The sequence below is a fragment of the Sardina pilchardus genome, chromosome 3, assembly GCF_963854185.1.
Source record: "Sardina pilchardus chromosome 3, fSarPil1.1, whole genome shotgun sequence".
In the NCBI taxonomy this organism is placed as follows: domain Eukaryota; kingdom Metazoa; phylum Chordata; class Actinopteri; order Clupeiformes; family Clupeidae; genus Sardina; species Sardina pilchardus.
In genome coordinates, this window is record NC_084996.1 from 20,429,022 (window position 1) to 20,446,344 (window position 17,323).

At 45.3% G+C, this 17,323-nt stretch overlaps 1 protein-coding gene across 1 annotated transcript in view; it reads left to right on the forward strand.

Annotated features, from left to right (window-relative positions):
- Positions 1–2,642: 2,642 nt before the first annotated feature.
- Positions 2,643–17,323, forward strand: part of LOC134077003 (alpha-tectorin-like) — a 69,933-nt gene continuing 55,252 nt past the window's right edge. Inside the window, exons 1-3 of the mRNA XM_062532338.1 lie at positions 2,643–2,692; positions 4,193–4,309; positions 4,432–4,452. Of these exons, the coding sequence (XP_062388322.1) occupies positions 4,258–4,309; positions 4,432–4,452 (73 nt within the window). The 5' untranslated portion in view covers positions 2,643–2,692; positions 4,193–4,257. The remainder of the gene's footprint in view (positions 2,693–4,192; positions 4,310–4,431; positions 4,453–17,323) is intronic.

The window sequence follows — 17,323 nt, forward strand, 5'->3', positions numbered from 1 at the left end:
GCTAGAGGAACACAATATATGACAGCAACGGAATTACCTACCGTGCAACAATATTAAACCTCTCACTGCACAAGCAGGCTAGAGGAACACAAAATAGTACAGCAACGGAATTACTTACCGTGCAACAAACAGTTAACCTCTCACTGCACAAACAGGCTAGAGCAACACAAAATATGACAGCAACGGAATTACCTACCGTGCAACAACATTAAACCTCTCACTGCACACGCAGGCTAGAGGAACACAAAATAGTACAGCAACGTAATTACTTACCGTGCAACAATATAAACAAACCTCTCACTGCACAAGCAGGCTAGAGTAACACAACATATGACAGCAACGGAATTACTTACCGTGCAACAATATAAACAAACCTCTCACGGCACAAGCAGGCCAGAGTGACAATATTACAACAACGTAATTACTTACCGTGTAATGATATAAGCAAACAATAAATTACAGCGCTAGGTGGCCCGCAGCAAAACTGACAGGCTAACACAATATCCGGCTGCACATTGCAGTAAAACACAAGAGATAACAGGCAGACTTACGAAAAACTTCGGCTGCAACGACAACAAAGCACAGAAGACCGCACGGCGGCCCACACCAGTGCGCGAACGCACCTATAGTGGGCTCGCACAAAGCCCACGGCTGCGAACAGGCGTATAGGCACAGTATAAACAACACAAAATACCGGAACTAGCGCTCAACAAACAGCAATCTAAGCTAGACAACAGCTAGCTCAGCTGACAAAAGAAACACACCACTCCAATTCTCGGGGGCAAAAATATGCACCCGTACCACGCAGGTAGCGAATTACGTAAAGTGATGTCTTACCTTTCGGAGTCTCTTCAATACTCACAAGGTCTCTGAGGCGAGAAGGAGAAAGAGACTGACCCGGGAGCATTCTCTGCTATTTATTAACGCAAGTCGTTCTGCTTCCGGAGGTCATGGACATGACTATTTTGACATATGGTCTCGGTGATAGGCAGAACGAAGGTGATCATTCCTTTTTAGACCGTAGTGACGGTCAGAGTGAGGTCGAAACAGATCCCCTCCGCTGCGCGTCGGGGTTCAGTTCATCCTGTCGGGAATTATTTTCCGATAATGACCGGCGTTCTATACATTATCCCTTACATATACCGCACGGCTATGAAGTAGTTCCCTACTTTTGGGCTTATTACACTTGAATATTAATTCGCCAATGTCAATGTAACGGTAAAAACATCAACGTTGTATCTAAGATAGCGGCAATATAAACGAAAGTGATAGTAGCAGTGGTATAAGCGGGATAATCAACTCCGCGCCGTGCGTTTATAGGAAAATAATGCACTTATCGAAGTGTAAAGTCCCCTCCGCCTGCGGCGTCGGGTCCTTATTACCACTTCGAACGTGCATTATTTTCCTATAAACGCACGGCGCGTCGTTGATTATCCCTTACGTACATCCTTTAGTCAGTCATGAGTCATAGGACTTAAAGAGACGTAACTTTGCAAGAAATATCATTTCAATCATTATTTGTCTCTTTCCTAGTCTGGTTTTCACCATACTGAACTCAATCTTTTAAGATTGAACATTAGTCTGGCAAGGCTGCGCTTTGTTTCTACTGCACTTCGCGTCGCTTAAGTTTCGTTTTCGGCACGTCACCGGCCAATAGCGTGCCAGGAATAGAGTAGGCTATGGCCGTTTCTGATTGGAGCCAAAGATTCTGGCAGTAAACAGCGAAAATAGATCTGCTGGTATCCAGCCTGAGCTGCCGGGCGAAATTCAAATTCCCCGGAAGTTCAGGCAGGGTTCACCCAGCCTATCTCTTTCATTAATTTCTTCCCATATCTAAAACATTTTTGCTGTTGAATACAAAACCAGATAGCTCAATTGAGTAGATTATTTTTCATTTAATAATGTAGGCTATCTATCTATCTATCTAATTATCTATCTATCTATCTATCTATCTGAGGGATTGACATAGAGACTTTAAACTAAACTTTAATTATAATGTAATTATAATTATCATAATTATTGAATTATGATTTTGCTACATCTGCTGAGTGGAAAATCTCAGACAACAGAATTGTGAGAGTGGAATGATGATTGACTACTCTGTCTATACAAATTACACCTGTGTTAAATCTGTATGATTAAATCCCTGCAATTTTAAGAACTCCTTGCAATGCTCTTCCTTTGCATGTAAAGGTGTGGCTTGAGCTGGTATGAATGAGGCCACTGTCCCCTCATTTTACTCCCAATGAACAGAAACCGTGTGAGGCAAAGTTCACCAACACTGGCACTTGGTCATGCAACTTAATTGTATTGCAGCATTGGAATTAACTATTGAGCACAGTTACAAACTTCTGTCTTGAATCTTTGCCACATGTAACATTAAATGCAGGATCGGTCAATATAGTCATTCTCTTCTCTCTTCTCTGCTTTCAGGCCCCGCCTACATCACTCTCAATTATTATAACAGGAAGCCTATTAAACACTAACAATGCTTTTCTCGAAAATCAGCAAAACTGGTTTGGTGTTTGCACAATAGTACAATCACAATAGCACAACCTGTTATCAGCACCAACCCATACAGTATATAAATTAGATGGACGGGAGCAGATGTCATTGATCCAGGGGCAACTCAGGAGAGAAGAACAAGAGCATTGCAATCACATTATTCTGCACAACCTCAACCACATTACTGGTAGGATGTACCATGCACAGTATTTGAGTATTTATTGTTTTGATATGGTTTATGATTTTTAACTATATTCAATTTTTGCAAGGGTGAATCTTACCATTTACTAGATGGATTTTTTAAAATCAATGCTAACACTACAGAGAGAAAAATACTTTTGCAAGTAAGCTTTGAGTACTTTAAACTAATGGTTTTAACGAGCAGTAGACACCAAAATGCAGACATAATCAATGCTCGTTATCATAGTAAACTGTTTAGTTGTCTGTGCTTTTTATACTCTGTCAGTGTGCAATTACGTCATTATTTTTATTTGAATGAGAGAAACGAATCATCTCAATAATTAATAACAAAATTATGACAATGACACACACACACAGCTACCTCCATAAGTATCTAACACATGCTAAAGATGACTATAAAGAGGAATATAAAATCATCTATTGGAAATTGATCGTAATGCCTTAATTTAAAAAAAAAGGAAATATTCATTCTTTAAGGACATTAATTTTCTTTGTGGATGAATAACGTATTGTAAATAAATAAATGTTTTCCATAAAATGCGCACTGGAAGTATTGGAACCCCTAGTATAAAGGGCAGGTTAGCTACTATGTGCAGGTTGTTATCTACCATAAACAATTCATGTGTAAATAAAGTGCTATAGAGAAATGTATAAAAAATCATTAAAATTACATTAATTGTGTAATTTCTGCAAAGGTAGCATTTTTAACGTAACTGGGTGATGACGTCATATGAGGAGCTAGCAACCCATACTCCGCTAGATTATTACTGTGTATATGGCTACATAGAGAACTTTAAAGTTTTTCATATAACTAAAAACATCTATGCAAAAATGCTACATATGGTTATATTCTAGACCTCAACAATCATGAAATGAGAGTAAAGTGGATGTAATGAAATTGTTTTTTATTATAGTTCAGTGTAAACATATATACGTATATGTGTATATATATATATATATATATATATATATATATAAAAGATTTTTAGACAGATCAATATGAAAAACAATGGTGACATGCTATCCATGTGGGGTACATGCCCACCAAGTTTAAAGTTCCGTTCCGGTCTTTCAGTCTCCCAGGAATCCTTGACGAAAATTTGCTCCGCACAAATAATCTAAAAAAAAAACTGACTATACCTACAGTATATGACCGCTGTGCAGCGGTCATTAAACAAACACCGCTGACTTAAGCCATCAATCATTTTACTTTGATAATAAACTACATTTTCGTCCAACATAATTACACAATGTGGTAACTGTAACTGTACATACAGGTACTGTATATATGTATTATTATAGAAATTATGGCAATACAGCCATTTGTGAGTAACCCATAGACTAATGTGTATTGTATCATGCAATATAACTGCTTAAACAGCTCCACATGATCGCTTTCGGGCCTGCAAAAGAGTGGGTACGTATTAGTGCGTAAGGTGGTGAACGGCTGCTCTAAGCGTCATTTTGAGTTTGTTGGCTTGTTTAGATATCAGCAGCTGAGAAGAGTGAACCCTATCCTGCTTGTGAGAGAGACCGGGTGCAGCAGTCAACATGGGCTTCACTGTCTGTGTGTGTGTGCTATCTGCAGTGATGCTGATTATGGGTAAGGCCTCCTGAAGCTGGTTCAGACATATTCCCACATACACACACCAGTTGTAATATTAGATTGCACTGCTTTGTGTCATTCTATTGGTGCTAACATTATAATCTCTTTTTCATAAACAGGTGAACTCTCAGCAGCACAAGGTAGGAATGACTTCAGAATTATTCAGCACTGAATAGCATTAAGCCACATTTACATCTTTTCAATTGACTTGGACATCTGAATCCAGCTCTGCATTTTTACATATACTGTATGAAGTACCGGTACAATACCTACATTCACCTCTCTTGAATATTTCAGGGGTCATTTTCTTTGTAATAAAAAAAACAAGAAAAGAAACCTAACCTAAACTAGCTAATCCACTCACATAAACAAAACATGAAAAAATCCTTCCAGATTAACATGTATTGTGAAATTGACACCAAATAGTTACTGGCATAGAAAGGGTTAACTGGTGTCCTTCTGATGCTTGATCTTGTCCTCCTTATCTTTTGTGTGCCTCCATTGTCCTCTGAGAACAAACACAAAGAGAAGGAATGCCAACCTGCTGGCGCAAATCCAGACTTCTCTCATTTCACCTCTCATCTCCTTTTAGTAGTAGTTTCGGTAATGTTGGCGACTCTGGAGCTCCTCCTAGAAATATTTGTATTTTTTTATCTTGTCGAGTAAAATACTTCTCACAGCTTCAGTCCTTCTCCCTGTACATGCTGTGCTTTTGTTAAGGAGCCGAAGGAATAGGATAGGAACAGGCAAAGACTAGATAAGGTGTTTCAAGATTCTCCAGACATGTATCCGGGTCTAGGAGATCTGAAGTTGCAAGGCTGGTATTCCATCTGCGTCCCTAAGTTTCTTTAACCATCAAATTGGCTTCGAAGCTGTTATATCAAGACAACTTGTAGGCTTTAATGGAACAACTTGCATCTTTGGACTAGTGATGGCGAACTGACCGATGAGTCGGTTAATTAACCCGATTCGTGTCAGTGAATCGGGAGAATCGAGTGCCACACGTCAATGAACCGACTCACTGCTGTTTTTTTTAATTGTTTTTTTTTTTACCACATTTGTGGCGGCGCGCTTCGCACGAACTGTGTGCGTCAGTGCAATCGGTGGTACCTGTTTGCTAGGTGGTTTTCTTCTGCTACTGTGTGTGTAGTAATCTAGCTCATCAGCACCTCCACTGGAGTGGCGGTAGAATCAATCAGGAAATGGGGTACTGATAGCAGATAGCAAGAAGCAGACCGAAAGAATTGTTGACTGAACGAGTTGAAAAACGGTTGCGGTCGGTGAGAGCTAACTAACGTTGAAAGTCAATCGCCAATGTAATGTATCATCAATACTCTGCAAATAAAAGGCTGTGATATAATTGTGCTTTTTGTAGCCAATGTTTGTCTTTATAAAATCACTACTTTTTTTTGCAGTATTTCATGCATGGCAACTGTTAAAATAATCTAGCCGAATGAATATTAACGATACGGTGGGCTACGACCTACCGATTCACAACAGGTTAGACCTCGCAGGAGTTAGTCTGTTCTTGGTGAAATCCATATAGTGTTAGTGCAAGCAAGTATGCTATAACATTAGACAAGCTTGGTGGTTACGTTTCCATGTCAAGAAGATGTGAGTGTTGGCTGTTAACATTTTAAAAGGCTAAATGGCAGGAGGAGAGCAAGACATTTGCTTGCGCTTTGAGGCTGCATGTTGCATGTTTTGGAGCGACTATGGCGGAGGGAGTAAATGTGCGACCGCGACCCCGCCCCCCCACCCCCCCCGCGCGAACCGAAACCGAATCAATTAACCCGGTAGGCCATTCAAAAACCGCTCGGTTGAACCGGTTCGCGTCACTGAGTCGGTTTTCCCATCACTACTTTGGACAAGTTCTGAAATTAAACAAAGAAATTGCCAGTGGCATTTAACTCAACAAGTAATAGTAAAAAAAAGAATGGTCAACAAATAAAAAAAAAAGGAGAGGAGAGAAAAAAGGAGAATAACGAAATCGTACTGTAAATCGCTAAACAGTAATTATGATGGTTTGAATTGGGACTTTGATTGTCTTCACTCCAAACAAAATGAGTGAATAAGTAGGCTATTTAAACTCAAAACAACTTTGGCAGCTATTCAACATTAAAGATCCTACGTTTGTAGATTAAAAGGGTTCACTCTAAAATATTTTTTCGGTGGTCATAAAATAAATTAGTATTGTCCTGGGAGTACTGGGAGAAAACCTATTGTCTCCCATAAGCATATAGTTCTGCCAAAGTGTTTGTGAAATATAATTATCTGAAATGCAATATTGGCTTTCAATTTGTCATTTAATATTTAATTTGTGTAATAGCCTACAGTTGATTTGATATCCATGAACTAGCCTAGGCCTTATCAATAGACTACATGAAGCGATTTTAATTATTATAGCCTATAAAGGCTACAGAATTAGGCTATACTGGCATCAGATATAGCTCACTGATAGCCTGTAGGCTACTGTCACTGAACAAGTTACTAAATGTGCATGACCTTTATCAATAGTGATATGCCTTTCATTAAAGAGTATAACTAAACATGGCATTATTAGCCTAATGTGTTAACATGTATCTATTCATCGCATGGGAACCGAACCCGAGAACACGCAAATCATGACTTGTTTGTTATCCCGTCACGCTGCGCATTACACCACGAGAGACGCAAATTGCACGGAGCCACAATATTCCTTGGACCACGCACATAAGTTCAAACAATGTGAGTTGCATAATTTTCATAAATTCTTTGAAACTACCGAATAGGTAGCCTAAATCAATGCTTGGTAACACTATCGAAAGAAAGTTTCTCCTTCTATTTTTGAAGTTGTAGGCTACAGGTGACGAAAGCACAGGTTGACGGAACCATCTTTTGGGACTCGTTTTCCGACTGATGGGTTTTTTTTGCAACACAGATTAATTTAGCTCGGCAGTTAGCCTGCCACCGACCAGGTAAGTTCAGAAGCATATGTTACCCCAGCAACTCAGCTGAGATTCCTGTTAGCGGGAGTAATGGAACCGAACTCTCTCTAAAATAAGTGAGGCTTATCAAAGTTAGCTGGGATTTACGGTTAGCGGGGTTGATGGAATACCCCCCCGGGCTGTCCACAAGAACTTTTTTTTTTTTTTTTTAAAGAGAAACTATGCAGGATTGGCGATTTCATTTTAAGTTTCGGTTTCGTTTTTCATTTTCGCTCGTTTTATGCTTGCATATTTCTCTGCAGAGCTTCCCCGACAGCTTTAGCGTGTATACTTATACATATATAGGCTATATATAAATATTTATCTCCCTCAACAATGGAATTCTCTTCTCTGATTGGCTGATGGGGTGGCCATTAACTTCGTATAACCTGCTACCTTTGAAGTAGTTCCCGTATCACACTTGAATATTAATTCGCCAAACTCGTTGCGAAGTTTAAATGAACTGTCACGTTGCATCCAAGCTGAAATACAGACGTGCAGAACCATAGTAACATTGTAGCATATGACGGAGGTGGATTGTAGCTAGTTGGATGCCATGTAGGCTATAAGTAGCGATCTTTCAAAGTTAAAGTTAATCAGAATCCTGGGATATGCCCGCTTGACAACGGGAAAGATAGAACTAACGACTGGCTTTTGGCCGTAGCAACCAGCCATTTAGAACTAACGACTGGCCTTTGGCCATAGCAACCATCCATTTTAGAACTAGTAACGGCAGTTTTGTCCTGCAAGTAGAAAGTTGATATGTGGCGGAAAGTAGTCCCACAGTCAAGGCAGTTTTAGCAATGTTAACGGACGCAACGGTGGAATAAAACTATGTTCTAAATATACAGGTTATGAATACAAACGGGAGATAAGCGGGATAACGGCCTTCGAGGTCGACCGGTTCGATGGAAATAATGCTTCACACGTCGCCGGAGTTCTAGACCTCCACCTAGCCATTATTTCCATCGAACCGGTCACCTCGTCGGCCGTTATCCCTTACATCCCTTAAATTGCAAGCGTGGTTCTTCTTGTTCTTTATGCGTCTCATCCTTCCAGATGTAAAAAGGGAACGATCGTCTCCTGAACAAACTGCAAGGTTGCAATAGCGGATAGGGACACTGGGGGCGGGAGGAAATATTACTGTTCTATTTCATCCTTACTGATCGCCAGAGGCGGTGCTTCAAGCACTTAATGATACATCTCGCGCATGCGTAGTTCGAGTGTTTATACCAACAAAGTCACACGTGACCCCTGATGACCCCGGAGAAACCATATCTTCCGGTGACATCAGAGGATCTGTTCCTTTTCATCTTCTCGCTTCGTAGGTTCGTGGGTATAGTGCTAAGGATATAAGCTATTATCGTTTTTTCCATCTTCCGTTCGTTGCTGGTGGCCTTGTGGAAATCATTTTTTTCGGAGCGGCGGGCTGCTGAAAGCTCGCCCTTCAGAGGCTGCAACGGACTCCAACCGAGAGGTTTGTAGGCTATCTTGTGTCTTCCTCGGCTGGTTATGTTAACTGTTATTGGTTGTTTACTTGTTTGTCGGTGCAGCGTTTTTGCTCCTTTCCCCGGCATTGTGCAACCTATGTAATCAGTTTGTTTGTCGTTACGTTTGTTGGTGAAGGCTGTGTTTTCGCTCCCTCTCCCAGCATTGGTAACCTGCGTTATTATTATTCTGTTGGAAGCTAACTAGGGTGTGCTTGCGGTAAGTACTGTATTGTGGATTGGTGTGCTTGCGGTAAGTAGGCTACTGTATCGTAGATTGTAGCTTGGTATTGTAGGTTACTCATTGCATGCCCGTTTAGCCTTTTCTAACGTTGTGTTCTTTTAGTTGACTGTCGTCGGCGTCTTTTGCCTTGACTGTGCTTTGCTGTTTTCGTGCCAACTCGGTTGTGCCGGTTTCATTGTTTGATATAGCTACTCTATGTGGATAGAGGTTATTATTTGGGTTCTACTGAACAATTAAATAACTAACTTAATAATAATAATAATGAAAAAATAATAATTATATATATATAGGCCTACTATAAGCTATATATATAGCGGTGTTGACTCATTTATTGGTGAAGGTTGTGCTTTCGCTCCCTCTCCCAGTTTCTGTCGCTGTTGTGTTTTTTGCCACATTTATTGGTGAAGGTTGTGCTTTCGCTCCCTCTCCCATTTTCTGTCGCTGTTGTCTTTTGCCACATTTATTGGTGAAGGTTGTGCTTTCGCTCCCTCTCCCAGTTTCTGTCGCTTTTGCCAGTTGTCACTATGGATGGTGACCACTTTTGCTCATCTTGTATGGCTCCCCTGCAGCTTGAGGATGGCCATGATTTATGTCCCTCCTGCCTTGGCCTCGAGCATCTTAGGGAGGGTCTTTCTGACGATCCCTGCATGAACTGTGGTATCATGCCTCAGCCAGTCAGGGTTACTAGGCTGGCTGAGGTGGAGCAGCTGTTAGGCCCTGCTTCATCTCCTGGACAGTTGACCCCAGCCCAGCCACTGGCTCCTGCACGGGCTGGTCCATCTCGACGTCGGGCTGCTGAGACCTCAGGCCCCACTTCCGGGAAGAAGGCTAGGGTGTCTGGGCTTGCCACCAAGGTGGACCAATTAACAGTGGAGCTCGACAACATGAAGTCCCTCCTCCTGGCCTTCCAATCTGGGACTGGAGCGGGGCAATCAGGTTCTCTTGCTACTCCGACAGCCTCCTTGGTTTTGGAGGAGGATGTGCTTTCTATGGCAGCGTCGGCTGCCCAGTTTCATGACTATGCACCAGACGTGCTCCAGTTGGATGGATCCTCCCATCCCTTTGCGGTCGGCTCCCAATCGTCGGCCCATGGATCTGATGGTACTACTGGTAGTGTTGAAGACTGCTCAATGGGGGCCACCATTCGCATGGCCCTGGCCCGTCTGCAGTTGGACGTGCCACAGGCTCAGCCGGCTACAGCCAGTGCTTTCTTCAGACGTGTCCCAGCCCCTGTTCACTTTACTGTGCCTCCATCAGAGGAATATCTGAGGGAGTTACAAGCATGCTGGAGGGATTCTAGAGACCTCTCTCATGCAACGTCTGATGGTCGAACCCTGGCAGCTATGCAGGATGCGTCCAAGTTTGGCTTGGACCGCATGCCCGTGGTTGAGCCGACTATAGCAGCTTTGATTGTATCACCCGACGAGGCTCTGAGACAGGATGCAAGGTGTCCTCGTTCCCAGTGTCGGGTTACTGATGACTTGCTGTCAAAGGCCTATGATGCAGCGGCTTGCATGGCACGCATGGGTAATTCCATGTCCCACCTCCTGCTTGCCCTGTCAGCATCCCTACAGGAGGCTGAACTGGATGCTTCCATCCACAGCTTCAGCGATGCTTCCCTTCAGGCCTTTGCTTTAATGTCTAGAGAGTTGGGGCGAGTAATGTCTACTCTTGTTCAGGCTCGCCAGCAGGTTTGGCTGGCGCAATCTCCCCTCACTGAGGCCTGCAAGAGAACCCTCCGCAGTGTTCCGGTGGAACCGGGGGAGCTGTTTGGTTCTGCAGCTCTGGAAGCTCTTGAGCGCACGGTCCAAGCTGGAAGGACTCGCCAGCAACTGTCTGGGCTTCAAAGAAGTGTGCCTCCTCCTAGCAGGCCTAGAGGTCCTCCAGCTGCCCCACAGCGCAGCTCTCGTCCACAGGCTTACTCCAGGGGCTACCCCAGGTCTCAGCGCCCACGTCCACAGCCTGCTCAGCAGCAGGCACAGGCTTTTCGGGCACCTGAACAACAGCCCTCTGGGCGACCCCATGCTGCCCGTCGTACCCCTGGAGCCTTTAGAGGCCGGGGGGCCCGGCGCTGAGGCCCCGGGGCCGGCCGTTGGCTGTTTTTCCCAGCAGCAGCTCAGCTACTGGGCTGCTTCCACCAGGGACCCGTGGGTGCTTTCCACCTTGACCCACGGGTACAAACTTCAGTTCCGACGCCGGCCCCCAACCCATGGCCGGGTCAAGATTACCATCATACGCGACCCGGCAAAAGCCCAAGCCCTTGCCCAGGATTTGTCCGCCCTCCTGGACAAGGGTGCCATCGAGCCAGTAGATCCCCTTTTGCAACCCGGGGGGTTCTACTCGACTTACTTTCTTGTAGCAAAGAAATATGGCGTACTCCGCCCTATCCTCGACCTGAGGGGCCTCAACCGGTTCCTGAAGGTCTTCAGGTTCCATATGCTAACCACTGCAGAGGTTCTGCGTACCATTGCCAGAGGGGAATGGTTTACATCAGTGGACCTGAAGGACGCCTACTTTCACGTCCCTATAGCGCCACACCACCGGCAGTTTCTGCGGTTCGCTTTTCAAGGGCGTCATTTCCAGTTCCGGGTGCTCCGATTTGGTCTCTCCCTTTCCCCACGGGTGTTCACCAGGTGTGTAACGGCAGCCCTCTCACACCTGCAGTCGCGGGGCATGAATATCTTGCCATATCTGGGCGACTGGCTCATCTGTGCGCCGTCCCAGTCTCAGGTGGCCCTGGACACAACGTGTCTTCTCTCCCACGTGGCCCGCTTGGGCCTCAGGGTGAACTTCACAAAGAGTTGCCTGGTTCCATCACAGAGCACAGTTTTTCTCGGGGTGACTCTCACTTGCGCATCCTGGGAAAACTGACAGCTGCTGCTGCAGTGGTTCCTTTAGGACTGCTGTCGTTGCGTCCCCTCCAGAGGTGGTTGCTCAGCTTTCGTCTGGATGCCCAGAGGCACCGGAGACTCAAGGTGTCCCACCGTTGCCTTCTTGCTCTGGCCCCGTGGAGGCAGCGTTAATTTCTCCTCCAAGGCATGCCCATGGGTTCCATTGCATCCCGTCGGGAGACGGTCACAACAGATGCCTCCCTCTCAGGGTGGGGTGCTGTGTGGCAGAACCGGACTGCTCAGGGACTGTGGTCTGCACGGGACCGCTCACAGCATATCAATGTTCTGGAGCTGCGGGCTGTGCACAGGGCATTGCAAGCTTTTCTTCCTCTCCTGGGAGGCCGACATGTGCTTGTGCGGTCCGACAATGTCTCGACCGTCTCTCACATAAACCACCAAGGTGGCACCAGGTCTGCCCAGCTACTACAAGCATCCCGGGACCTCCTGCTGTGGGCAGCTCCACGCCTGGCCAGCTTGAGGGCGATGTATTTGCCTGGGGACCGGAATCAGGCGGCGGACTTACTCTCCCGTTGCAAGCCTCCGCCGGGGGAGTGGCGGTTTCATCCAGAGGTGGTTCTCAAGATCTGGGGCATGTTCGGCAGGGCAAGGGTGGACCTTTTTGCCTCGGAGGAATCGACCCATTGCCCCCTCTGGTTCTCCTGGACAGAGGAGAGCAGTCCTCTGGGCCAGGATGCTCTCGCTCACGATTGGCCGGAAGTTCTCCTCTACGCGTTTCCGCCGATCCCTCTGATTTTTCCGACGCTACAGAGGATCCTCCAGCAGGGTCACAGGCTGCTGTTGGTAGCCCCGTTTTGGTCAGGAAGGACGTGGTTTCCACTGCTGCACAGGCTCTGCAGCAGTCCACCATGGCGCCTCCCCGACAGGACGGATCTCCTGTCTCAGTTACAGGGTCAGATCTGGCATCCCGACCCTCTCTGCCTGCAGCTGTGGGTCTGGCCACTGCAGGGCCCGACCCGCTGCTGACTGAGTGTACAAATGGTGTCTGCAATACCATACTGAATGCGAGGGCGCCTTCTACCCGGGCGCAGTATGAGTATAGGTGGCAGCTGTTTACTGCATGGTGTTCAGACAGGGGTGAGGACCCTGTGCATTGTCCCATTCCAAGGATTTTGGAGTTCCTCCAGTCACTCCTTGATGGCGGCCGGTCCCCTGCGACTCTGAGGGTGTATGTTGCGGCCATTTCCTCTTGACATGTTCGGGTGGATAATGGCACGGTGGGCTGCCACAGACTGGTGTCCCTTTTCCTGAAGGGTACGTGGCGGTTGCGCCCCCCACGAGTACGCCGCGCCCCTGCCTGGGATTTGCACTTGGTGCTCGATGCTCTGTGTTTGCCTCCTTTTGAACCCCTGGCTCAGGCGGAGCTGAAGTGGGTCTCTGCTAAAGCTGCCTTTCTCCTCGCCATTACGTCAGCAAAATGTGTCGGGGAGCTTCATGCTCTGTCTGTGAGCGACTCTTGCATGAGGTGGAACTCAGATGGCTCAGGGGTTTCCCTGTGGCCGAACTCAGCTTTTCTTCCGAAGGTTCTGTCATCATCGACCCTCAACAGTCCTATCCACCTGGCACAATTTGTTCCTCCAGAGGGAGAGGACAGGTTGCAACTGTTGTGTCCTGTGCAGGCTCTGAGACCCTATGTAGCCGCGACTGCCAGTATCAGGCAGTCGGACCAGCTCTTCCTTTGCTATGGTGGTCCTAGGAGGGGCTGTGCCCTCTCCAAGCAGCGGCTGTCTCATTGGGTGGTGGACGTCATTACCCAGGCCTATAAAGGAGGTGGTCACCCCCCGCCATTGGGGGTGAGGTGCCACTCTACCAGGGCGGTTTCAACATCGTGGGCAGCCTTGCGTGGCGTGCCCCTGGAGGACATCTGTGGGGCAGCATCATGGGCATCGCTGAGTACTTTCTCCAGGTTCTACCGGGTGAATGTTGCTGCTCCCCATTAGTTAGGTGTGGTCCTGTTGCCAGACTTTGCGGGTTCATCTCACTGAGGTGTGTATTGGATTTCCTCGTGACTTTTTTGGTATGAGTCAGTAAGGATGAAATAGAACGAAAGTTACGTATGTAACTACGGTTCTATGAATCCTGGATGACCGCCAGAGCGTTCTGTCACTCAGAATCCTTGTGTACTCGCGAGAAGATTCTGTAGGAAGAGATCCTCTGATGTCACCGGAAGATATGGTTTCTCCGGGGTCATCAGGGGTCACGTGTGACTTTGTTGGTATAAACACTTGAACTACGCATGCGCGAGATGTATCATTCAGTGCTTGAAGCACCGCCTCTGGCGGTCATCCAGGATTCATAGAACCGTAGTTACATACGTAACTTTCGTTTTCAATAAAACTGGTCAGTCAAGCAAAACAACTCTAAGCGATTTTAAGCGATTTTATGACTATGAAAAAGTTGCATAGGGTCTCTTTAAAGCATATTTAGAGGACAGGTAGGTAGCGGATCATGAGGAGATGTTTGCTATATGACATTAACCATTAACCACAGCTCAGAAACCATGTCACAAGACTTAGAGAACCTTTAAAGGGTAACTGCACCCTAAAATATGTTTTTTGAGCTGTTGATTGATTGAAATTACTCATAAGTGGTGACCTACACTATTACCAGGGTTAATATTGACAAAAATCGTGTTTCTCGACAAAAGTAACATTTCGTCTGATTTTGTATTAGAGATATTGCTCTCTGCGCCCTCTACAGGTTGAAACATGCCATGGCATGTTGGTCCAAAATACTATTGGAATGCTGACGTTGTCCTGCACTTCTCGTCCAACACTACGTCACCGGGTCGTTACAAATTTGGAATGAAACGCCCCAAAACCTGCTGCCCTGATTAGCCTACACGAAATCACCATGGTTGATTGGCTGCAGCAGGGCTGCACTCCCTTCCACCAGAGCCCATTTATGGAGAGCCGGTCCACTTGCTATTAACTCCATTGTACCTGCATTGTACCTGCAGTTCCTGTTGCAGTTCCACTAGTGGCGATCACGAGCAAGTGATCAAACAAAGGGGGTCTATGGGGCTAGACCAGGGCTCTACAGTGCGCCCATTTCACTCGCATTTGCGACCAAATATTTCGGTATGCGAACAAGGAAAACATAACAGACGCACATGTGCGAGTGCTTCTTGCAGCCCAAAATTAAACACTGCGCACAGACGCAATGTGAGTTAAACGTTCTAAAATGTGTCAAATATTAAAACCGCACGAAAAGCTCCGCAAAGCAGGCAATACAAAGTTCTAAAATGTATCAAACATTAAAACAACGCGAAAAGCCGTGACTCGGGTCTAACCATAGACAGGCCAAACTGCGCCCCGTCACGCACTTTAATTAGTTTACCAAGGATTCTGCCCGCCGCCACACACTTCGGTTATGATTGGCAGTGCTCGCTATTTCCCCCCCGCGAAAGACGACCTGTGGTTAACTTTACTGCAAACTAGGCCTACTCTTCCTGGATAACGTAACGTTTACGATGTCGATGTCAATGTCAAAACAGCATGTTACAGATGATACTCTCTGCATTGCAGCTGATCTAATTTACGTAATGCTAGCCTACTCCATGTAATTGGGAACGTATTTCTGTGCGCACGAAAGGGAGAGAGCTGGATGCAGGATGGCTTGTCATTGTTGATAACTGATTTCTCCTTTTTATGAGAAACGTTTAAACGTTTCACTACTAAGCATTTATAAACAAAGCATAGCAAACCACTCAGTGCAGTTGGCAAAATAGTCTTAAAGTGACAGTGCACCATTATACATTCATTAAACAACATCATAACCATATTTCTTAAGAAATGTATTTTATACAACAAAATGACTTTGTCATTATTATCTAAATGACACAATACGTTTTATATGCACACTGCATTAAGTGTGGCCAATTTTCAAGTCCCAATCAGCCAAAATGTGTAGCCACCTCTGGTCTAACTTAACTACCAGCATGGTCATGCAGGAAAAGCACAATCAGTCATAATTCTTTTGCCTTTTGTATTAATTCAGTAAGTTGGTGTTGGTGTGTGCAAGTTCTGCATCGTAATAAACGAAAACATACTCGTGCCCCCATTTTTTTTTCTGTGCTCCTAAAAATTTTAACTTAGGGGCACGTGTGCTCCTGGAAAAAAAAGTAAGCGTAGAGCCCTGGGCTAGACAGCTAAATTGGTCTGTTTCACCTGATTGTCAGTAAAAAATCGAAGTTTGGATTTTAGTTTCTGCAAGCTCAATATGGGTTATAGGTCGAAAGTTGAATGAACAATTACTTATGGCCCTTTGGTTTCTCACAGGCGTGGTCATTGTTGCCCATAACACACTAGCACCCTGCTAATGAATGATGTCATTGACACGTTTGAAAGGCTTTTTAGAGCAATTAAGGGACTTAAAAAATATAATACTCAGCTGTGTGTATTTTCCTTGACCCCCCTTTCAGATGCAATATTCCGATTTCTACACAAAAAATTATATCCAGAGAAAGGTGGAGTTTAGGAGAAACTCCATTCACCTCCATTTATTCTCCACTTGCTCGCGACCGCCCTGTAGTTGCAGTACCATGCGGAAGTATTCAGCGAGTGGTCGTTCTCCCCTTATTAGACATTCTCTGCTTCCACATTTCAGAACGTCCTGCCCATTTTGAAAGCCTTTTTCAGAAATGTGAAGTGGGTGGAGTTATGGGGTGAAGTTTCTCTGCATCATGCCTTTAGCAGGTAGCAGTCACATACTTCATCTAGTTATTAATTCACACCAGAGTGACCAGGCAGCCAAGGAGGGAGAAGATTAATGGTCATAGACTTGGGGTTAGGTGGCCAGGTGCAGCAGATGGTAGACTATGGGAGGATGTTAATAGTGATCTTGTCAGCATCCTGGGGCAGTTTAAGGGGACAGCTGAAAGTAAATTAGAGAAAATGGGAGACATTATCAATAGCTATGGTAAGGAAAGATTTGGGATTATTGAGAAAAGGGCAAAACGGCAACAGGAGGTAGTCAAATCTAGGCACCAGAAAGAGATAGATAAACTCATTAAGGAGAGGAGGCAGCTTAAGAAGCAGTGTATTCCTAAGGCTTGGCGTAGGGCTGGGGGAATATTTATTCCTAAAGAAAAGGATGCAGTGGAGATTAGTCAATTTAGACCAATTAGCTTACTGAATGTTGAAGGGAAGGTTTTCTTTAGTGTTGTGGCACGGAGGCTGACAAGTTATCTTGAAAGGAATAAGCTAATTGATACCTCGGTGCAAAAGGCTGGAATCCCTGGCTTCTCCGGGTGCTTAGAGCATACCAGCATGATTTGGCACCAAATTCAGTTAGCGAAGCGTGAGAGGAGAGACCTGCATGTTGTGTTCTTGGATTTGGCTAATGCTTTTGGATCAGTACCGCATAGTCTGTTGTGGGAGGCCTTTAGAATTCCAGGTAGCATT